The sequence below is a fragment of the Battus philenor genome, unplaced genomic scaffold (assembly GCF_028537555.1).
Source record: "Battus philenor isolate CCGP_79_NKW_IND1 unplaced genomic scaffold, ilBatPhil1.0.hap1 SCAF_19, whole genome shotgun sequence".
NCBI classification, from domain to species: domain Eukaryota; kingdom Metazoa; phylum Arthropoda; class Insecta; order Lepidoptera; family Papilionidae; genus Battus; species Battus philenor.
This window is the reverse complement of record NW_027181681.1, coordinates 2,061,384-2,084,039: the sequence shown is the minus strand read 5'-3', so window position 1 is coordinate 2,084,039 and position 22,656 is coordinate 2,061,384. Positions and strand designations below refer to the sequence as shown.

The 22,656-nt window shown below is 34.4% G+C and overlaps 1 protein-coding gene across 1 annotated transcript; it reads right to left on the bottom strand.

Annotated features, from left to right (window-relative positions):
* Positions 1-4,516: 4,516 nt before the first annotated feature.
* Positions 4,517-20,570, bottom strand: LOC137921627 (uncharacterized). Its single transcript, XM_068764426.1, has 15 exons — positions 20,477-20,570; positions 20,060-20,163; positions 19,251-19,322; positions 17,700-17,849; positions 17,205-17,403; positions 15,959-16,129; positions 14,482-14,645; positions 13,618-13,749; positions 11,992-12,063; positions 10,626-10,802; positions 9,024-9,149; positions 7,724-7,815; positions 6,400-6,586; positions 5,020-5,064; positions 4,517-4,552 (listed from the first exon to the last, which is right to left on the bottom strand). The coding sequence occupies exons 1-15, from the start codon at positions 20,568-20,570 to the stop codon at positions 4,517-4,519; spliced, it is 1,821 nt and encodes a 606-aa protein (XP_068620527.1).
* Between the last annotated feature and the right edge of the window lie 2,086 nt (positions 20,571-22,656).

Here is a 22,656-nt window from a genome sequence, read left to right as displayed (position 1 = left end):
GAGATATGTTAAATTTTATACGTTCTTGAAGCCCATTACGAGTGGAATTTCTTAAAATAATTTCTTAGCTGGCCTAAACTTTGCGGAATAAATATTCCAATAAAATTTTAAGTCTTTCGTCCTTATGGATCCAGAGATATCGTGATGAGTAATATGGGTGGAAACATATATTTCAGCATTTAAGACATATGCGTATGTGTACATGTTGGATCCTTAATATTCTGGAGTAGTATATATAGATCATGGATTAGTGAGCCAAGTGTTGGACGTCCACAAATAATTTGGGCATAGGACCGTGTAAAGATCGTTGTTATAGGTGAGGCCTATGTCCATCTGTGAACAATTTACGACTAAAATAACGGTGGTGAAAGATTGAATACTGCGTTTATATTTATCAAAGTTTCATAAATAAATTGGGTCGAATTTTCAGATGAGGTAAAGGTTGTCAACCCCTGGATAGTCGTTATCCGCAACTAATGTTATTAAGTTTTCCTGTCATTAAGTGGAACCACAACTTAGCCACCAGCATCTGACCTGAGGGCAGCGCAGAACCGGTCAATGTGACTTTCTTTGGAGTAGTATTCCTTGTAGTGGTCGTCTATCAGCTAACATGATGGTTGACAGCTTCAAGCGTGTTTATCTATGACCCATGTAGAATTATAATTATGGCTTTATCATACTTTCTAGATAAAGCACGATAGGTATGAATTATATCTGATAACAGCAACGTATAGTAACAATTAATAATTCGCGTACATTTAATATCTATTTTATTGAAAGAGTTTTTATATCTATTATATATAATTTTAAATTATATTTTTTCACTTTTATGTGTTGGCAACACAAATGGATAGTTTTAAGTTACCCTTGTAGGTCGTGGATGATAAAATGCAATTGTCAATTCATTTGTTATATTTATAATTTCGTTTTTGCTATGTTAGTTAAAATAGAAAATTTGATATTTTGAATAATTTAGTAATTTGCGGTTTTTAAAATTTTTGTTCGCCTTTTACATTTCATCCCAAAATATCTTTCCTATGTTATGACATACTATTTCATTTTATTGTATTACTTATTTCTATTCACCATAAGGGGAAATATCACGCTCTCTGTACCCCTTCCTAGTTGCATCTCACATTCTGCAGTAGACATAACTATTAAATATATGACACTTAATTTGAATTGTTTATATATTTTAAATTGACAACTTAAACAAACATATACATAGTGATCGGTTGTAGATATAAGAGCTTTAAAGAAGTGAAAGTATAGCTGATTAACTGTCAAATGTATGTTACACCATTTTCAAAAACCAATAGTTCCAAAAATAAATAGCGTAATGAACTAAACTGGCAATTTAAAATAAGTCATTGTTTACTATTTGTTCATCTTAATGTAACTGATTAAAGAGTGATCACTACCAAGCTTAAAAGATATTTGCTGAAGAAAAACCCATGCATGCCTTTAAAGGTTTTATACTTAAAATAAATCATCCTGTATATCGAGTTACACGCTGTCAGCAACGGTGGTTTTCTTATTTTGAATAATAAGTCAAGTGTTGGCCACTAATCATTTTAGTCCCACGAGGTCCACCCCTGGGACATAGGCCTCATAAAATTCCAATAAGACTGGTTGAAAACAGCCTGCGTCTAACGTCTAGGTCTAGGTCTTCTATATATATATATATATATATACATGTGATTTCCACCTATATACTGACTCATCACGATATCTACAGAAGCATGTGAGAATTGTCGGTTGTGTAAATCGCTGAAATACATAACAAGAAAACTGCCATTTTGAAAATTATATTTACGTAATAAATGCGTATAAAAGTTGTCATATAATTATTTATGTACAATTAAAACTTTATTTTTTTATGTTGAAATATGTATTTTATTTATTTTGGCGCTAACATTGTTTTTTTTTAATTTATGTGTTTTTTTAAATAATTTAAAGCCAACAGTGGTACATAATAAAAGATCTCATGTATACTAACATATGTGTAAGTATTGAAATATATTAGGGGGACCGGAAAGTAATGTCGCTTTCTTAATTTAGTTCACACGACTACATTTTTACGCAAGTTTTTATTTCTAATCAACAATATATTCACCTTCGTTATCGACGACCTTTTGCTATCTAGTATACAAATTTTCAATGCCGGAGCGGTAACAATATAACAAATCAATGGGTTTTTTCTGCAAAATATTTCGACAGAAACAACATTAATTTTCTGGTCACCCTAATTTATGAGTCTATTTTAATTAAAATTATTTCGGAGAAATTTAATTGTTAATACAATTGGCTACAATGTATATTGAATAATGTTGTATATATTTAAAAAAATATATAAATCACGTCATTTTATCATTGCTGTACAGAATTACATGTAATGATGTATAAACCTAGTTGTAGATTAAATAAATTTAATAATCAACCCTCTGGCAAAGATGTTAGGGTTTATATTAGAATGTTTTACGTATTTCTGAGCTCAATTGCAACTGTTGCTCATGTAAACTTTGTACGTATTTTTTCTTTCTATAAAAATAAAACATGTTTATACACGGGTAATCCCCACATTTGTACTTTTTTAAAAATCATGTCATAATATATTTCTAATCATAGATTAAAAATATTAATCGCTATAGATGCCTAAATAATAGCTTTTAAAATACACAATAATTAACGCATTTGATAAATATACATAGTCATAAAGAAAAATAAATGTTTTAAAAAGACTTATTTGATTGCATATTCTAGAATAGCTAGTGCTACAATTACATGGCTGTAACGACCCGGTGGAAACCTTGAAATGTTTATTGATGTCGCCTAAACTACACTGATTTTTAATTGTTATATTGTAAAAATGTTGCTGCCAAAATGAAATATAAAAAATATTGGCAAATATATTGTCGTGTACTAGAAAAAATCATTTTTATATGCTTTAAGCTCCATGTATATATATAAATATATATATATATATATATATATAAATATATATAAAATAAATTCTTCTTTAAATCTTAAATTGTTTTTACTTAAATTTTGTTTATATTATTTTAACGGCTATTTTAACATAATCGTCGTTGTCAAAACTATTATCTGCTATATGCTAAAATCAGAAATAATATTTTTAATAATAAATAGATATTTAATATTTAAGAAAATTCGAATGCAGACACATTGCAATATTTTTACACGTATATTTACTGTATCTAGTCATATTGTCAAAATATACAATCAACATAATACATATGACAACGACGTATAGTGTAATTAGCTGTAAATGTAGCTTTTAAGTAAAGCAATGCTATAGCAGTCAAAATTGTGCTATTTTATTTTATGTACACAAGGTGTAACACGACCGTAACAGATGTTTTAATAAGTTCTATGAAGGAATCTGGTGTTTTTAATAAAGATTTCTCAAATATAAGCAGACTCATTGAAATTGGTTCGATTGTCGCGTTACATCTTGCACAGATTATAAATATATTTTAAAGTTATATGCCTGACTTGCTTTTGTCTTTTGTCGACGGTTGTTAGCTAAATTATAAAAGTATTATTTTTGTTTATTAAGAGTGTTTACATTCCCAAATCATTCCTCAAGATCATAATAGGAAATTGTTGTTAGATTTAAATGTATAGTTTTATTTGAATAAAAGCCTCGCTTGATTGAAATCGTCTACTTTATTTCAATTCCTTTGCTAGCTGTCCTGATAGACTGAAGATGACTACTAAACTAAACCTGAAGATACTGACTAGCCTGTCTGATTGGAAAACAATATTTTGTGATCAAAAACACTGATCGAAGAAACAAACTATATAAATTTGGAAGAGCGTAAACTAAAAAAACGCGAACTTATAATAGGTTTTATATTTACAACAGGGGTGGCTCTAGCGTGTAGCGCCCGTGTGCAATGAAACCCTATCGCCCCCTTAGGCATGACGCCCTCCCACCCCGCGGTTATAATTATTAACTTTGCTATCGTAACAAGAATGTTTTTTCATATTCCAACAAGCTATAAGTAGGTATAGCTTACAATATGGTATTAGTTACGACCTTTCTTTTAATGGCGGCAGAATAACACTTATTGTTTTATGCCAATATTATATCATTATTATTTAGCACATCTCTGTTGCGAAACTAAGCGAGCATGATAGTCCAAGGTGATGCTCTGAGCTGTCTCATGGAGCGCCGCGGCGCCCCCTGGTTAAGCCGCCCCTGATTTTAAATTTCCTGCACAATTTTTTAATTTTGTTCTATTTCCAAAAGATGAATAATACTGATAAAGTCGTTCCGGTCCGTGTGCGGCGTAGTCGTAGAATAGATAACCTCTTTTATCCTGAAGCTCATACTTAAAATACTATTAAAAATAAATCGTAAAGAGATGGTAACATTTATTAATGTATTATACATATGTTATTGAAGTAACAAGAAGTACTAATTAAATATTAATACAATATTTCAATCATGTTTAATGATCGATGATAAAATAATGCACTTATATAGATATTAAGTTGCTTCGCCGCCTTCTTCCTCTTTCTCTCCCTGAAAAACAATTTAAGTTTTGCATAAAATAAAGTATTAAATAGCATATTAACCTAAACAATGATTTGGGATGAATTTCTGTAACTAAGAATATTTTAAAAATAAAAAATCGATTCTGTTTGCTGTGGGCTCTTATCTCTTTGAAAGTAAAGCACCTTGGAGATAAAGGATGTAATTATAGAGAAGCTAGACATTATTTTAATTTGAATCAAATAAGACACTTCTTATTTATTTAATGGAATCAGGCGTTATTTTGCGGAAGTCCATCCTAAGTAAAAAAAGGATCAATATTTAGCCACTTCCGCATATGCAGTAGTACAACAAAATGCACTGCCCGCCAGCCCGCTGACAAATGCTTTCTTTTCTTACTTAGACACTTCTTGCTTTAGTCTTATGACGTACATACATAAGTAGTAACTTTAAATAATACCATGTTGGTAAAAAAATGAAACAATGGATATGCGTACTTCCGTTTCGGCTGGTGGCTCGGGTTCCGGCGCTGGAGCGATTTCCTGTGAATAGAAAAATGCAAGTACAACAACACTGAATAATTTTATAGCAATGATTACAGAGGGTTAATAAAAATCTGAATTGACGAATTAGAACAAATATCGATTTAAGAATCAGACTATGCCAATTGCCTTCATGCGTGTTTTATGACATTCCTACCATGAGTTGATAAAGTAAATTGATGAGAAACAAGTTGGAAATAAAGAGACCAGGGGTGGCCAAGTGTCGTCATAATTCGAGCCATTTTTGAAAATATTTTTTTTCACACCACTATTAAATACATATTTAAAAGCTATTAAAATACAGAATTTACCATTTATTGACAATATATAAATTAAAATACAAAATATATATTGAATTTAAATATTAATAATAAAACATATTTATTTTACTTCTCGTAATAATTATTACAAATTTGATGAATGACGACACTTCTCATTTATATAATTATATATAGACATTTATATAATAATGTTTTCTCTTTTTTTGTTTTTATTCCCATAACAATCTTTCATCCTTCTCAGTGTCTTTCACTCTTTCCTCTAATTTCCTTAAGTGTTTCTCATTACTTTCTATACTTTCCTTACATGCACCATGCCTTCCTTCCTGACTTCTAAAATTTAACATTTATTATTTTTATCATTTGTATAACGATTTATTTATTTATAATCCTTATTTAATTTCTTACTATTTATATCGCACTTAAATTACATTTCTATTTTATCACTATTTATTATTTTCATTATTCTTGTTCTTTTTTATTTTTTTAAACTTTTTATTGTTTTTCTTATTACTGTTTTGCAGAACATCAAAAAGGTCTGGCGACATTCCTCTCTATTAACCAATGGTATTCTCCTACTCTATTCTCTCTGCTAACTAAGGTTGATATATTCTGCTCTTACCGCACCAAATATGGAATATCTTTCAGATGTAAGTTAATACTGATCGGTGTATGAATTTCAAATAATTTATATTTTCAAATATAACTACACAAACATGTAATTGGTACTCGAGTACATTTATCAGGAGCTACAAAAAATACTTTAAAAAGCTTTTGTTGCTCGCGATCCACAGGTTGGGCTCCTCTAGAATAGAACTACAGTGTGTTTAATATTATTTATTGTAAAAACGGTCATGAATAATTTCCATTGCAGGCTGTACGCGACACGTGACACGAGAAAGACAAACAAAGAGTAATAATGGCATACAAAAAAGTACAATAGGCGATCTTATCACTCTACGCAATTTCTCAAAGACAGTAATGAAAATAAAAGAAAAACAAATCAATGTTTCGAGAAGAAAAAAAATTGGTAAAGAGAGAAAGAGGAGTAATTTACCTGGATCTCCTCCTCGATAACGCTAGGCTCTTCAAAGTAATCATCTCCGTAGCCAACCGGGAACATGGCGAGGCAGTCTCTCTCGCCAGAGTCCAGGTCGCTGCTGATGTAGCACGGGTTCAGCCCGGCGAGGGTTAGTAAGGCCACGCTGCGTCTGCGCGACACCATCAGAGCCAGGCGATCTTTGCTGATGGAAAAGAAATTCACTACCAGCTCTTCAGAAAGATAATAATAAAAAAGAAAAAAGCACACCTTTCATATTTTTATCATTACCCGACGGTTTTTAATAAAGTAATTAAAAAAGTGTATTGTTTATCTTTATTATAACAGTGTTTACGTTCCCAAGTCATTTATAAAAATCATAATAGGAGATTGTTGTTAGTATTCCATGTTTGTTTAGGTTTATTTGAATTAAAACTTCCACCACTAGACACGGGCCTGTCACAGAATATTTATTGATTACATGTGAAATATAATAAAAACAATATAAATCTGCGGTATGTTAATTTCACTATTAACATGCCGCAGATTTATGCGCAATGTTTACAGTGAAATGTTAAATGCGCAGTTACAACAGTCGTTATTTTCCCTGCGATTCCCATTTCTGCGCAAATATCTGATTATTTCTTTCTACTAAGCATTAAGGAACTTGTAAATAAATAATGAATAAAATCGGTGAGGTTTTCAAATTCCGTGGAAAATTGATGATAATTTTAACATGGCTGAAGTTTTAAGTTTGTGACCAATTACTAGATTACATTAGCGTTCTACGTAATCTTTTGAGTTTGACACCCCTGATCAGAGACGTCTCTAGCTCGTGTGGCGCCCGTGTGCAATAAAACCCTAGTTCTCTAGGTCTGACCCCCCTCCCACCCCCGCGGTTATAACTATTAACTTTGCCGTCGTAACAAGAAAGTTTTTTATATTCCTACAAGCTATTTTATAAGTAGGTATAGCTTACAGTATGGTATTAGTTACGGCCTTTCCTCTCATGACGGCAGAATAACACTCATTGTTTTTGTGCCTGTAGCACATCTCTGTTTCGAAACTAAGCGGCGAACCGCGATAGTTCATGTTTCGTCTTGTGTTTTAAGTTTTATGGATAGCTAAATAGAAGCGAAATATTTCGAATTTGGCCACAGCAGCTGACCGCTTTTGTCATATCATTGTTGTACCATGAAGGTCCAAGACTATGCTCTTAGTTGGCTCAGGGAGTGCCGCGGCGGCCCCTGAAACAGCGGGGCCCGTGTCCATTGCACACCCTGCACTAAAGGTTAAGCCGCCCCTGCCCCTGATATACAAAGATCAGAAGATCGTAACTTACTGTTTACGGAGCCGTGTCATCTGATCATATTGCTTTATTGAGTATGCCAGATGCTCTGCTTCGTACGGGTTGTCACCTACGAAAATGCCCGCCTGTTACAAACAAAAACTATTTAATTTTCATATAGATATAATATAAATAAAATTCATCTAAATACAAGATCACGTATGCCGATATTAATACAGGATGATTTGTTATATATGTAAAAGCATCAAAAGGTTAAATATATAGCTCATCTGCATCGAGTAATATATGATACTTCCAATTTAAAAATCAATGATTTACAATATAATTACGTACTGATAATATATGTAGTAAAAACTTCAAAATTCGGATTAACATATATTTAAATTAATCATTATTTACTATCTAGTCAAGTTTTGTAAATCAGAGACTTTTATAAAAAGTTAGTACAAGAATATATATGTCTTATTTTATTGTTTAACTTATCTAAGAGTCGATTTGGGGACTCTGTATATCTGAGCTAGTACTCTAGTGAGCAGCAATCCTCGGAGCCTAACCCAGAACTGATGCTATGACCATCGGATGTCCCCCCCATTCTTAAGTTGACTTTCATGGAAGGGATATCGGATGATTAGATTGTTTTGCAGACAACTTTTCAGGCAAAGTAAAGTCTAAATTGATATAACTTCTTGCCTAGTTTGCACATTATTCTGCAATAGGCCCCTTGCTGTTTTTATAACCATCTATTCCCGCCTTTATATTTTTGGACAGTTGCATTCCAAAAAAAAGTTATGTTACATATTTTACAATGGTCACTTTATACAAGGTGATTATAAACAGTTATAAAAGCTTTAAAGCTATTTTTAAACGGTTTTATTTAGTTCGACTTGTACGGAATTTGTTTATTTATTTGGGTCAAAATTAAAAATTGAAATTTAAGCACCTTCCCGTTGTCAGATTGATCTGAAATTTGGTACACACATTTAATTTAGATGAAAATGCAATATAATAAAATCAATAACATTATAAATCTAAGATGGCCGCCGATACAAAATGGCGGATTACATATTTTTCCTTAACCCCCTCAATATGGGTGTCAAATGAAAGGGCTACACTAATAAAACACGATGATTATGTCAAAATTTAAAATTCAAGATAGACGCCGTTCCAATATGGCGGACTAGGAACATATTTTTCCACAACCACCACAATATGGGTATCAAATAACCGTTGAACTTAAAAGTTTTTTAAATGTATTTATATATCTATAAAAAGTCATCCTATATATAATTAGTGGTAACCACTACAGCTGAAAGGAATACAATTCGGTATTAACCTGGAGTATCTCCTCGTGGAACTGCTTCATGGCTTCGCGAACGTCATAGCGTTTATCCACAGAAAACATCACCAGCACGTGTGGAGGGAGATGCTCCGACTCCAGGGTTGTTATCTCTGTGACTATCTGCGTCATCATGTTATCCTTTATTGTTTACACTTTAGCATACCAGGGTAGTATAAAAACCTGCCTTCTCTTGTCTCTATTATAACATAAATATATACCTGTTATTAATATCTAGGCAATATATTATTACTGTTATCATTATATCAAATCTTGTTATAGTAGAGGGTTATACTAGAGTTTCATCCACGATATCGAATCAGGAATGAGATGTGATGAGAAACGAAAGTGATCAACACAGGCCCGCCGATAAATAATCTGTGACACTTTGAGCATGGAGAAGAAGGATGAGAAGCGATGGTTGAATGACAATAATGATTATGGCGTGAAGAAATTGATGATAGATGGAAGAAGGAAAAATCATGAAAGATACTGTAAGGAAAGAAAGAAGACAAATGTTAGTAGAAAACATATCTGTAAAACCAAACAGGGATAAAAAAAGAAAAAAAAACATAGGCCCACGTACTGGCAAATAAAAGTAGCACTGGGAAGGCTACATTGTACGTAAAACAGACAGCTGCTAGAGCCTTAAGGTTCTTGAGTGGAGACCACGGATCAGCAAGCGCAGAATACGACCCCAGCCTACAATATCAACAGATCACTTGCGCAGGATAAGAATTCGAGCAACGTCTAAGGGTGTCAAATTTTGAGGCGATATAAAAATAATATATTTTTGCATTAATTTATGACAAATAACATAATACTCGTACAAAAATGTGTTTGTCACACGTATGCGAGAACCTTCGCCGGACAGACACAGGTGTTCCTATAAAGTAACTTACATTTCAAAGTTCCCCCTTCTTTTATCGCTTAAACTAAAGTATATAACTATTGATTTATTTTTACAACTTTTTTCTGCCTTTTCAATATATTTTTTAAAATTGCATTAGATTTCTATATTGTTGTATGACAGGGTGTCAAATTTCGTTTTGCCAGGAACGCACAAAACCCTAGGACCGGCCTTGCCAGAAGTTCTTGTTAAAGTCGTCGGAAGACTAAATGTAGATCGCTTTAAACCGATCGGATTGGATATCTATGAGGAAGGCCTATCTCCAGTAGTGCCGTATGCGCATTTATCAGCGGGCTGGCGGGCGGTACACTTTATTGCACGGCTACTACTGCATGTGCGGAAGAGGCTATATATTAGTCCTTTTCTTACTTAGGATGGACTTCCGCAAAGTAACGCTTGAATCCATTAGATAAATAATTTCTATTGTTAAATTCTACGCGGATGAAGACGCGCGCACAGCCAGTTAAAAATAAATAAGACAGTGATATTGTCGTTTGACAGTTACTAAACTGTATTAATACTAATTAATACACCTTGTTTGTTTGATTTCGAAGATCAAATAGACGGGCCGATTGTATTGCTGGCTTGGGGTTTTGTCTTCTTTTGTTATTATTGCCTCGAAATCACGATTTAGACATCCTATGGCCGAAACTTTGACGATGACTACAAAATATCAGTTCTGTACTAACTTTAGGAAAGAAGAAAGCAAGTCCATTCGCCTTTGCCAACTCATTGGGCGGCGCGTAAAGTCCCGGCACAAATAGACCTCCAGGTGGAATGTATTCCTCTCCTTCTATCGATACATCGGAGTGGAAGTCCTCTTCCGGCTCCACTGCTTCTTCCTCTACTTTTTCTTGTTCTGCTTCCTAGAAATTTAATCGTTGGATTTTTTCCGGAGGGAAGCAATACAAAGTGCATACAGAGTGATTTATTTTAGATGTAAAGGTTTAAAGGAGAGAATGTAAAGTTATTAATTTATATACGGTACCACGAAAAGGCATTTTCAATTAATTATTGTTTACCATTTGTATCTGCAGCTTTTGTACTACTAGAAGTTACCGTTCTGTAAAATTCCAATACAAAAAATAACGTTGCTTATTTCAGAGTGATCATTTTATATAATATGATCTGAAACAGATTAAAAAGCTTCAAAAAATGTTACTGATAAACAAGCTGTACATTCATCCATTCAAAGCTTTTTTACACTTATAACCGATCATCCTGTATATATACAGCAAACACATATTCATAATTCAATAGTAAAATTCGATCGAACCGTGGTAAACATTAGATTAGAACTCAACAAAGATCAATGAATTGACTTCAAAGTTCCGAGAACAGAAGTTGTGTTTTTTGTATTAATAAATTCATGGCTTGAGCTAAAATGTTTTTAAAAACACATTGTCTTTATTGATGTGTAGATCTTGATGCAACCAGTATTAAAGAGAAAGAATATACATTTCTGGCCATAAATATTGTTAAAGAAAAAAAAAACAATTACATTTTAATTTCGAATTTTTCATTGTTTAGTCTGTGGGCAACTCCACATATGTCATATAAATTTGAGTAATACGGAATGACATAAGAACGTCAATGCGACAATGACATAATAAGCATCGGTCGAATTAATTGAGTTTTGCGAATGATATTAATATTAATTGGAGCACTCTGCATTCTCCGCACGTCTATTTACTCATTTTCGCACCAATTAGTTTTAAATATTTTGTGATATTACAAACAATCATTACCCAAGTAATTATGGAGCCAAATTCAATTGTTCAAACTCACCGACCGCTAGGTATTGGTCTAATGTTTGTGTACCAGGTTGTTTAGTACATAGAACCTCCTTGTGACGAAGAAAAACCTTGACATCCACGCAGTAACGAACAATAAAATATATAATCTTAACAAAAATAAAATATTCTAACGAATTTAGCACCTAGAAACACGTCATTTAAAAAGAAGACTTGATACTTGCAGCCTATAGAAGATATATGGTTACACATATATTTACACTAAGTATCAATCATTATTTTAAAAAATTAGTCTCCTTACCGCTTCCGCTCCTTCTTCAGGAGCTACTTCTTCACCCGCTTCTTCTTCACCGGGTTCCGGTTCCGCTGGTAGCTAAGCATTGAAACATAAATTTAATGGTAATTTAGATTCAATTATTTCGAGGCAATAATGACAAAAAAAACAAAACCACAAGCCAGCAATACAGTCGTCCCGTCTATTTGATCTTCGAAATCAAACAAACAAGGTGTATTAATTAGTATTAATACAGTCTAGTAACTGTCAAACAACATTATAACTGTCTAATTTATTTTTAACTAGCTGCGCGCGCGTCTTCATCCGCGTGGAATTTAACAATAAAAATTATTTATCTAATGGATTCAAGCGTTACTTTGCGGAAGTCCATCCTAAGTAAGAAAAGGACTAATATATAGCTACTTCCGCTATGTAGCTGTAGTCGTGCAATAAAGTGCACCGCCCGCCAGCCCGCTGATAAGTGCGCATGCGGCAAACGAAGCGAATTACACAATTACCACCGTTAAATCACTCAGATGTTTCACCCCTCCACGGGGTATCCTCAGGAGTAATGTTACACCGATTAGTGCTCGGTGCTTTGACTCGGTGTTTGGCACTAATCGGTGTAACGTTACTCCTGAGGATGCCCCGTGGATTTTATTTATATATTTATGGGCACTTTTCAGGAAGTTACGAAATTTCTTCTCATTGAAAATACTACAAAAGACGAAGGTCTTTGAGCAATATGTGTTAACGGTGATGACTTATAGATCCGAGAAGTAATCACTTACGATGAACCTACTAAGGAGGTTAAAGGTCACCCAGAGAACAATTGAGAGAGCTACGCGCAGAGTTTCGCTGCGGGAAATCGAATGAGAAGTGACATTTGCAAAAGAACCAAGAATACCGAAGTAGCTCGAAGAATTGCTCGTCTGAAGTTGGCAATGAGCGGAGCACATCGCTCATGCAACTGATGCTGATGGGCACGAGCCGGTAGACCTGCGTGAGTAGGTGCCCACTAGTTGGACCCACGACATAGTTATGTTTATCGACGATCTCTGGGGCAGGCCTATACCATACAATAGGCGTTTATCGGTTAAAAAGAAGATGAAAAAGTTTATATAGTTTTCATTTTCGTTTAAGAATTTACAGTTAATAAATAGCCTAAGTTACACCTTATTTCATCAGCTACCTGCCATTACAAGTCCTGTCCGAATCGACCCAGACATTTCAGACATTAACCGGAATACAGAAACAAAAATTTAAAAAAAAATTGTACAAAAATTATAAAAATTGGTATATGTCAAATATATATATATACACATGCGTGTATTAAAAAGCGATTATTTCAATATTACATACAGACACTCTAATTTTATTTATTTGTTTAGATATTCGTGAATGATTCACTGCACTCATAACATAGTAGAGACAAAAACTACGGAGATAACAGCGTTGGACCTGCACCCAAAAGGTATCTTTTTAAGGTCCTCGGAAGAGGCTGTATGCAGATCGCTTTCAACTGGTCCTGTTCAAAATCAACAGATAGGTTTATCCTACGACTGACGTAATGATATCGATGATTATAAATGATCATTATATAATCAATTCAGAGCTAATAATATTTTGTACAAATGACGTTTGCCATCTCACCCCCGCTTGTATCCTGGCCATTCGTTCTTCTTCCTGTCGCTGCTTCTCCAACCGCTGCCTCTCTTCTTCAGCCTCCCGCGCCAAACGCGCCTGCTCCGCCGCCAAACGTTCCTGCTCCTCCCTCTCTTGTCTCTGTAATAGAATATAAAAGTAGAAGAACTGAACGACTCTTAGCGTGTTCTCTTCTTATATATATCATTTTATAATGTATTAACTTTAAGTTTAATTATTTATAACAAAAGACTTAATCAGAATATGCCGTTGGATTGCAGTAGAATTTACTCGTACTATATAACATAATATATTTGTCGGCGTGACTGTGTTGTAAAATCTCGTTATTGTTGGAAATTAATATGTAAGAATAGTATAAAACTGATTTATTTATCTCATTTATTAACACTTGGTACACCATAAATAATAAGTAAAAAAAAGATAGAAACTATTTATGTAGAGGTACAAGAGGCTGTCTTATTACTCGAGGCGATCTCTACCAGACAACCTGTGGATGATGAGACATGAAGGAGGAAGCGATTTAGGTTATTACATACATTACTATACATACATACAAGAATACTTATATATACATATATACATATCTATACCATGTTCCTTTATAAAGTCGTACGCACTTATGGCGATTTTTCTTTGTGATCTACCTTATTACACTGACAGCCGAATATAAGGAAATACTCATAAATTGCTTTGTATAAGAAGTGGTGGTACCTGGTCACCGACTTCTTGAGCTAGAGGCTAGAATTCTAACATCGGTACGTAACCACGTTAAGAAATTCGTTCGAACATAATGAACTTGTTTCCAATATTTTTACTGTTTCTTTCAATCATCGACATTTTATAGCAACTTACCAGTTTCGCCATTCTCTCTTCGTAGCGTTCTCTGCGCACCTCGCGCGCAGTTTTGCTCACTGCTGCATACCTTTCGTACGCCGGTACGAGGGGAACCTGTTTTTCCGGGGGTACGTCTTCCTTCGGAACTGGAATCTCTTCGTATAACGTGTAACGCAAAAGCTCTGCAAGCGTTTGTACATACATACATATATATATATATATATATATACACCATTATGCTACTATAATACTAGATGAACAGGCCTTGGATGTGTGTAAAGTATCTTGTAGCGAATATGCCTATATTTAAAATAAACTAAAATCAGATAATAATTTTAAATCATTAATATTTTTTTTTAACGCGCGAAATAATTCACAGCTAATTTCAATAAATAGTTGATCAATAATGCGTATTGTTTTATAAAAGATTATCATGTATATTATGTATAGCTGGTTTTCTCTACAAATATAAAAGAAAAGTAAAAAAAATAATAATAAGTAACTACCGAGTTTTTCGCCAATTGCCATTAAATAAAAATTTTAAATCTGGCAGTAGTCTATAAAGAAAGTAGGGAGTAATAATATTACCTAAAAGTATATGTAAATATAAAATATATTATATCAAGTATTTTACATTTCGAAGGTGCGTAGCAAAGCCTTGAAAGATTATAGTAGTATATATATATATATATATATATATATATATATATATATATATATATATATATATATATATATATATATACACACATGTTTCATATAAAGAAATATTCAGAAGACAGACTTTCAGAAGCTGACATCATTTAAATATGTCACCTATCTCAAAAATGTTAATAAAATTTCTTAAACAAAATGACATTCATTAAGACATAAACAGATCTCGATTCTTTTAGGAATATTTTTAATCATGTTTTAGCAAAATGGCGGATATGTTTGGTTTAATCGATCAAAATCAACTCAAATTTATATTCAATATATCTATTCAACTAGGTATCGAGACACATTTTTGAATCGTTAATTATTTTAACATTATACGTAATAAACAACCACTGGTTCAGTATGCTGATCTGTTGCAAAAGTGCTGGCAAGAAACTCAACAATTTATTTTTTTAAAAGAATTACAATAATGTTTAACACGTTCACTGCGGCTTGAGGTCGATTCAGCCTCATGGTAAACTTTGCACTGGTGCGGCGCGTAAAACTCGTGTTTTCTCTCTAGTGCGGCGGCTGTTTACACTCAACCGTATGAGGTATGACAAAGACAAATATAGCTTTCTTTATGTCTGCGAAGCATTGACTCAATATTGTAAAAAAATATTGATGAACATGAGGCAGAAAAGGCCTCAACCGCACTACTAGGAAGTTCAGCTTGAGGCTGATTCGACCTCAGCCGCACCAGCTGAAAGTTCTTCAAAATTGGGCCCGCAGTGAACGTGTTAATGTATGCATTATAATTATTTGACTAAAGGCGCTCAGATATAAAATCATCACTCACTGACAAAGTCCCTGGTGTCTGTGTCGAACATTTTGAACAGCACGACCAGCGCTGGGCCGTTCAGGAGCGCGTGGATGCACGCCTCGTTGGGCTCCACGTCGCTCATGTACAGCGCCTCCGGGACCATTTCCTCAGTCAACTGGAACTCCTCTTTCGCACCCACCTGGATGTCTAATTTCAGAGCGAAACATCTTACTATTTTTTGCAGAAATTTATCTAATAAAAACTATTAAAAGTAATGTTATATATATGTAAATAGATAATATATTATATTTATACACTGATATATCTAGTATTAATACTTAGTATAGTGTTCTTTTCATGTTGTTTGTTTTCTTTTTATGGCATTAAATTTTCTATTTTTCGCCTACTATCATTAATTTATTTCTACATCGTCCAAATGGCTGCCAGAAGGTACTAATACAATAAACTCTCCGTTAAACAATGTATAGGAATTATTTAAATAAGTAAAATTATCATACATGGTAAGGAATTTTTTAATCTGCTTTTATGAAACAGATATCGTTGACAAAACATTTATTATATAAATACTTCTCTAACTGATTACCCATTAATAAAATGTTTCGTTCCTTTAAGGTGTATTATGAACCTTTACTTTGAAATATATCGTGATCTGTAAAGTTAATATAACAGTTTCTTAATGTACTTCTTTTATTTATTATTAAAGAGTAAGTGGTACAGGCTGTTGCAATTAATTTGAACAAAAACATGTAGATTTTTAATCCGAAACATTAAAGAGTTATATACAGTAAGAGTTTGAACGGAGTGAGCGGTTTTCTATTCTAAATGAAATGAAAATTGTATGAAATAGGCTATATGACTGTTTCAATGCTTAGATATACATAATTAACACGTTCACTGCGGCTTGAGGTCGATTCAGCCTCATGGTAAACTTTGCACTGGTGCGGCGCGTAAAACTCGTGTTTTCTCTCTAGTGCGGCGGCTGTTTACACTCAACCGTATGAGGTATGACAAAGACGAATATAGCTTTCTTTATGCCTGCGAAGCATTGGACTCAATATTGTAAAAAAATATTGATGAACATGAGGCAGAAAAGGCCTCAACCGCACTACTAGGAAGTTCAGCTTGAGGCTGATTCGACCTCAGCCGCACCAGCTGAAAGTTCTTCAAAATTGGGCCCGCAGTGAACGTGTTAAATGGCTACATTTTCATTTTAGCTGTAGGCCTCACTCAAATAAAATAAAACACGATTTAGTAAGCTTACTAATCTGGTCCCACTTCTCATAGAGGTCGACGTGGGCACCGTGACAATGCGGCCAGTAGAGTATATAGTTGAGATGGAAGAGATTGCGGGACATTCTCTCCGCCACTCTCTTCTTGCGAGCTGCTAGAGTCAACGTCCGTAGGCGCTCTCGTGCTTTCTGCGTCTCTTCTTCTTGTCTCTTTTCTATTTCCATCTTCTCCTGTGTTAAAAATTAATAAAGAAAAGGACCAATATATAGCTACTTCCGCCAATGCAGTAGTAGTCGTGCAATAAAGTGCAGCGCCCGCCAGCCCGCTGATAAATGCGCATGCGGCAAACAATGCGAATTACACAACTACCACCGTGAAATCACTTAACATCATATGAGATATAAATTCACCTATTTAAAGCCTTTACATCTACAAATATATAGTAACACTGTATAATGGTCAGTAGTTTCGTGTTAATAAAATAAATAAATAAAAAGGTCTGTAGTGATTATATAGACGAACGTACAGCTTCTTCTGGCAGTAGCTCGTCGATCTCCAGCTTGTGTCGCTCCACGCCGGTGTCGATCTCACGCTGCGTAAGCTGCAGTTCCTCCTCGATCACACGGCACAGCTCGATCCCATTTGCACCGAACATCGCACGAGTCAGCTTCCCCTTCTAATGCCACAAGAAGACTAAACAACTAACCAATACTTGCTAGCTTTCATTGTCAGATTTTACTAACCTTTCGAATTTTTAACACAACATATCCTGACGATATTTTTCTTTACCGTTTGTTAGTAATTATAAACTAGGAATACAAACGTAGACTAAAGAAAATAATTGACAAAACCTACTTGAAGGGGCTGTATATGGACGCTGGTGCTTTAAAACTCAGGAGAGTAGAATACAGATTGCTAATTCCAGCGTAGGATGTCAATCCAAAAGGTGGTCAGAGAGAGAACCTTGTCAAAAGTCAAAAATTTTGGATGCACGTTGATATCTATGGGGGATGCCTATGTCCAGCAGTGGACACCTAACGACTGAAATGATGATGATACACTAAGTCAGAGATCGGCAACCTTTTTTGCAGCAGTTTTTAATTATAATAAGCTTTTTTGTAAATTTAAATGGGTCAGTTGAATTTATCGAACGTGCCATTCAATTATCTACTCTTGAAGGTATTCCCCGCACTACGTCATTGTAAAAACCTCAGTAATTATTGGAGTTTTAATTAAAAGCCATCCGAGTATTGATTCCTGTTATAGCTATTTACTGATTTTCTTTACAAAACAAATTAATTTTACATTTTCTAATTTTCATTACACGTCATTTATTTCTGTTCGCAAACATTATATTTAAGCTTAATTTTAAATTACAATGTATTAATATTTAATGGAATCAGGCGTTACCTCGCGGAAGTCCATCCTAAGTAAGAAAAGGACCAATATTTAGCCACTTCCGCACATGCAGTGGTAGTCGTTCAATGAAATGCACCGCCCGCCAGCCCGCTGATAAATGCGTATACGACAAAGACTCCTCTGTGTTTGGCACAGAATGCTCTGTGTTTGGCACTAATCGGTGTAACATAACTCCTGAAGATGCCCCGTGGAGGGGTGAAACACGTGTTGAGTAATTTGGCGGTGGCGGTTGTGTGATTCACATTGTTTGCCTTGGTCCTTTTCTTACTTAAAAAGTATTAATCCATAATATATACAAGCAAATTAAATATATCTATTGATTTAACGACCCATCTACAGTTCTGTTAAATCATATTAAAGTGAATCCGTCTACGCTGTGGAAGCACGAGCAGTCGCAATTCTGCTCCGAAGGCACTTGCAGACCACTGATGATGACCATCTAAGGCCAGCTACCTTTCGACCCGTCCATATATGTTCCTCTAAGCTTCGTCGTTGGTGACCAGATGCTCCATTTCCACTATCTCTCCCGTCAGGAAAAGACAGGAATTAGATCATAGCAGAAGTTGATTCCAAACTAATTTAACTTAAGTTTTGAATCTCAACTTAAAGATTAGAAGGAGATTGAAAAGAGACAGGAGTCACTGGACGCTGTGCTCACCACAATGAAGAGGAAGACCGGTTCGCTTTTGTCTTTAAATCTTGATAGAGCATCTATCGTGTTGGCTAGTGCCTGAAATGTACGAGAAATTTATTATTACTTACTATATACGAGTAGAATACCTAAAAGGTCTGGTCGAAAAATTTCAACTTAAGATCAGTTTTGTTTTGTTATCTTTTCTCTGTATAGTTTGTGAGGTTTTATATTGATTTATAGTACTCAAGTATTTGTTTCCGTAACTGTTTCCATGTGAAATGGGAAGGATTATCATTACAGGAACATCGCTTCCTTTTTGGAAGACGAGGAAAGCCGCCATATTTTCTTGCGGTGAAACGAAACAAAACCATATAAGAAGACCGTATTATCACATAAGTAACTAGAAAAATTAAAGAAATATATTGAAATAAATTATATTTAAAAAAAAACTGTTAGAGAAAAATATATTAAATAATAATAATAATTGGAAATATAAAAAACAAAAATCTGTAAGGAATGTGTGGGAAGAATGCGAGGCAATGTGTAAATGAGATGTAAAAGAATGCTGTTAGAAAGAGAGAAAATGTAAAAAAGAGAGGATTTGTGAAGAATGAGAGATGCCCCGTGAAGTGATGAATCACGTGTTGAGTGAATTAACGGTGGTAGTTGTGTTTCGCATTGTTTGCAGCACGCGCATTTATCAGCGGGCTGGCGGGTGATGCACTTCATTGCACGACTACCGCTACATAGCGGAAGTAGCTATATATTAGTCCTTTTCTTACTTAAGTTGGACTTCCGCAAAGTAACGCTTGAATCTATTAGATAATACATACCTTCACCATAGCGATTCTGTCTTGACCCATTTCTAACTTTCCTTTTCTTATAGCGTTGCCTGTTGCCAGACACGGACCGCAGAACTCTGAGTATACTTCCATACCTGCCAAAGGAACTACATTTTATTTCTATTATTTGTCTAAATGAGGAGAATCGTAGACGAAAGCATCCAACATAACCTTGCTAATTGACAAGTGGGAGTGGGCAGGTCCCAGAGCGCAGAATAAATGACTGCAGCAATCACAGTGTAGAAGGTACATCCATAATGAGGACAGGCGACCTTAATAAGGTTGTTGGAATACTCTGGAGGTAGGCCGCTTCCAATTCAGCAACGAACATTCCATGACCGAAATAAGGATGATTTGCTATTATCAGACAAAAGGCTATAAAATTATTTTGATACTCTCTCAACTCACATATAAGCTGGCTGGCATGAGCATGTAAATATTCCTCTAACTCTTCATTAGTTTCAACAGAATCTTGTATCGATACTTGTCCCTTGCGGGCCATTTTAACCAAATTATATCACTTACAGTTAAATTGTTACTGTCACAATGAAGTATAATAAGTTTTTTTTTTTAAATAAAGTTCTATTAAAGAATACAAAGAAGTGTACATGTCTAATAAGAGAATACTGCCTTCTTATTTAAAAAGTGGCGTGGGTAGAGTCCTCACTATGTGGAGCTACGATATTGTTGAGGTCGCAAAAAGTCTCTAGATGCGGGCAGTGCAAGACCCCTCATCGTTGCAATCTTTGTGACAGCCTTGCAGTAGGCATCCAACGGCTGAAAAGTAGAAGTAGAAGATTCTAAAAGCTAATGTTCAGCGGAATTCTATTTCTCTTCAATTTTTAAACGGTTTTATTTAGTTCGACCCGTACGGAATTTGTTTATTTGGGTCAAAATTAGAAATTGAAATTTAAGCACCTTCCCGTTGTCAGATTGATCTGAAATTTGGTACACACATTTAATTTAGATGACAATACAATATAATAAAATCAATAACATTTTAAATCTAAGATGGCCGCCGATACAAAATGGCGGATTATATATTTTTCCTTAAGCCCCTTAATATGGGTATCAAATGAAAGGGCTACACTTTAAAACACGATGATCATGTCAAAATTTAAAATTCAAGATGGAAGCCGTTCCAATATGGCGGACTAGGTACACATTTTTCCACAACCATCACAATATGGGTATCAAAAAACCGTTTAACTTAAAAAAAAATTAAATGTATTTATTTCATTCCTCTATACGAGTACAATCCTTTAAGATATCACCAAGGACGGCAGAGTCAACAACTCCATTGCGCCATAATAGAGAAAAAGAAGACATTGGTCTAAGATTCTCATCTTTAAATATGTAGGTATTGATTTGACAAGGTTGATTGAGGATGTATGACGATAAGCTTGCAAATGATGTCCTACAAAGTAAAAGCCTGGAATGCTTCAGTGAAAAGATGAATAGCATGCAGTTTTAATGATTATTTATAGTGAAGAAGAGTTTCAAAACTAGGTCGTCTACACAGAGACGATTGGTCAATGCCGGTAAACTTATTTAGACATAACTTCTTGTTTTTAAAGATCTTGGCCTCCCTCCATACCATTGTTATTTATTTAGTTGTACTTTTACACATTAAGCAATGGCGCATTTAGTGTCTTTTAGTGTGATGAAGAGAAAACCATTAGTCAGGTTTGTAAAGAAGTTATTTCGCCTCTCTACCCTGTCGCAGCAAATCACTGGCTGCGTAAAGTCCGCCAACGTGGGGATCTTTTGGAGAGGACTATACTTATCACAGAGCATCTATCGGCGGTCACTATGATGGTGATGACATTTTCTTCCATAATGCTTAGATTATCATAAACCGATTTTCCAAGTGGCAGCCTTATTCGAATTGTCTATCTTGACGATTTCATTTACACTACTGTCTTGAGATTTGTCGATATTTTTTATTGAAAGCCTTAAGTAAAGCCGCAAAAAAAGTGAAGTTTCCTAGAGTCGATTATTTTATATTGCTGTCGTAAATAGCAGATATATAGCTATCAGGATTTTAAAGTATAGTATTATGCTTCGCATTTTATTTGCCCTCGTCACTAAGTGATATGACAAGTCTATTTAGAACAATAATTTTAACAATTTCTAATCCATTAAGGCATTTACACTGTCCTTTTATTTTTGATTTAGATGCTGCATTAATACCATAACAAGTTTATAAGAAAATCCTACATTATACATTTTTTCGTTCACGGAGCGGAAGAGGTATACTCTTTTTTTTTCTTATGGCCTCCGCTATTGGAGGCCTCACGTAACCCTAATTTGTTGGGATCCGGGTCTTTGTTTACAAATAAGTTTTTCAAATTTTTAATCTTTATTCTTCACTCACTTTCATTCTTCTCAATTTCTTTTGTTCTTACCTTTTTTCCTTCACAATATCTTTCATTTTGTTCTTTCATTCCTTCTTACTTTCATCGCCTTCTAGGGGTATACTCTAACACTATATTACTGATTGAAGAACTTATAAGAGACTCCTCAGAGGTTTTTAATTCAGTAAGTTCTGCTAACAAAATACTGCCAACCGTTCGTAGAATTTTCTT

Coding starts and splice junctions, on each gene's coding strand:
- LOC137921627 (XM_068764426.1), bottom strand. CDS start 20,570: ATGGCCCGCAAGGGACAAGTATCGATACAAGATTCTGTTGAAACTAAT. Junction 14,646..15,958: donor AGACACCAGGGACTTTGTCA/GTGAGTGATGAT, acceptor AAACGCTTGCAG/AGCTTTTGCGTTACACGTTA. Junction 10,803..11,991: donor CTGAAGAAGGAGCGGAAGCG/GTAAGGAGACTA, acceptor TTAAATTTCTAG/GAAGCAGAACAAGAAAAAGT.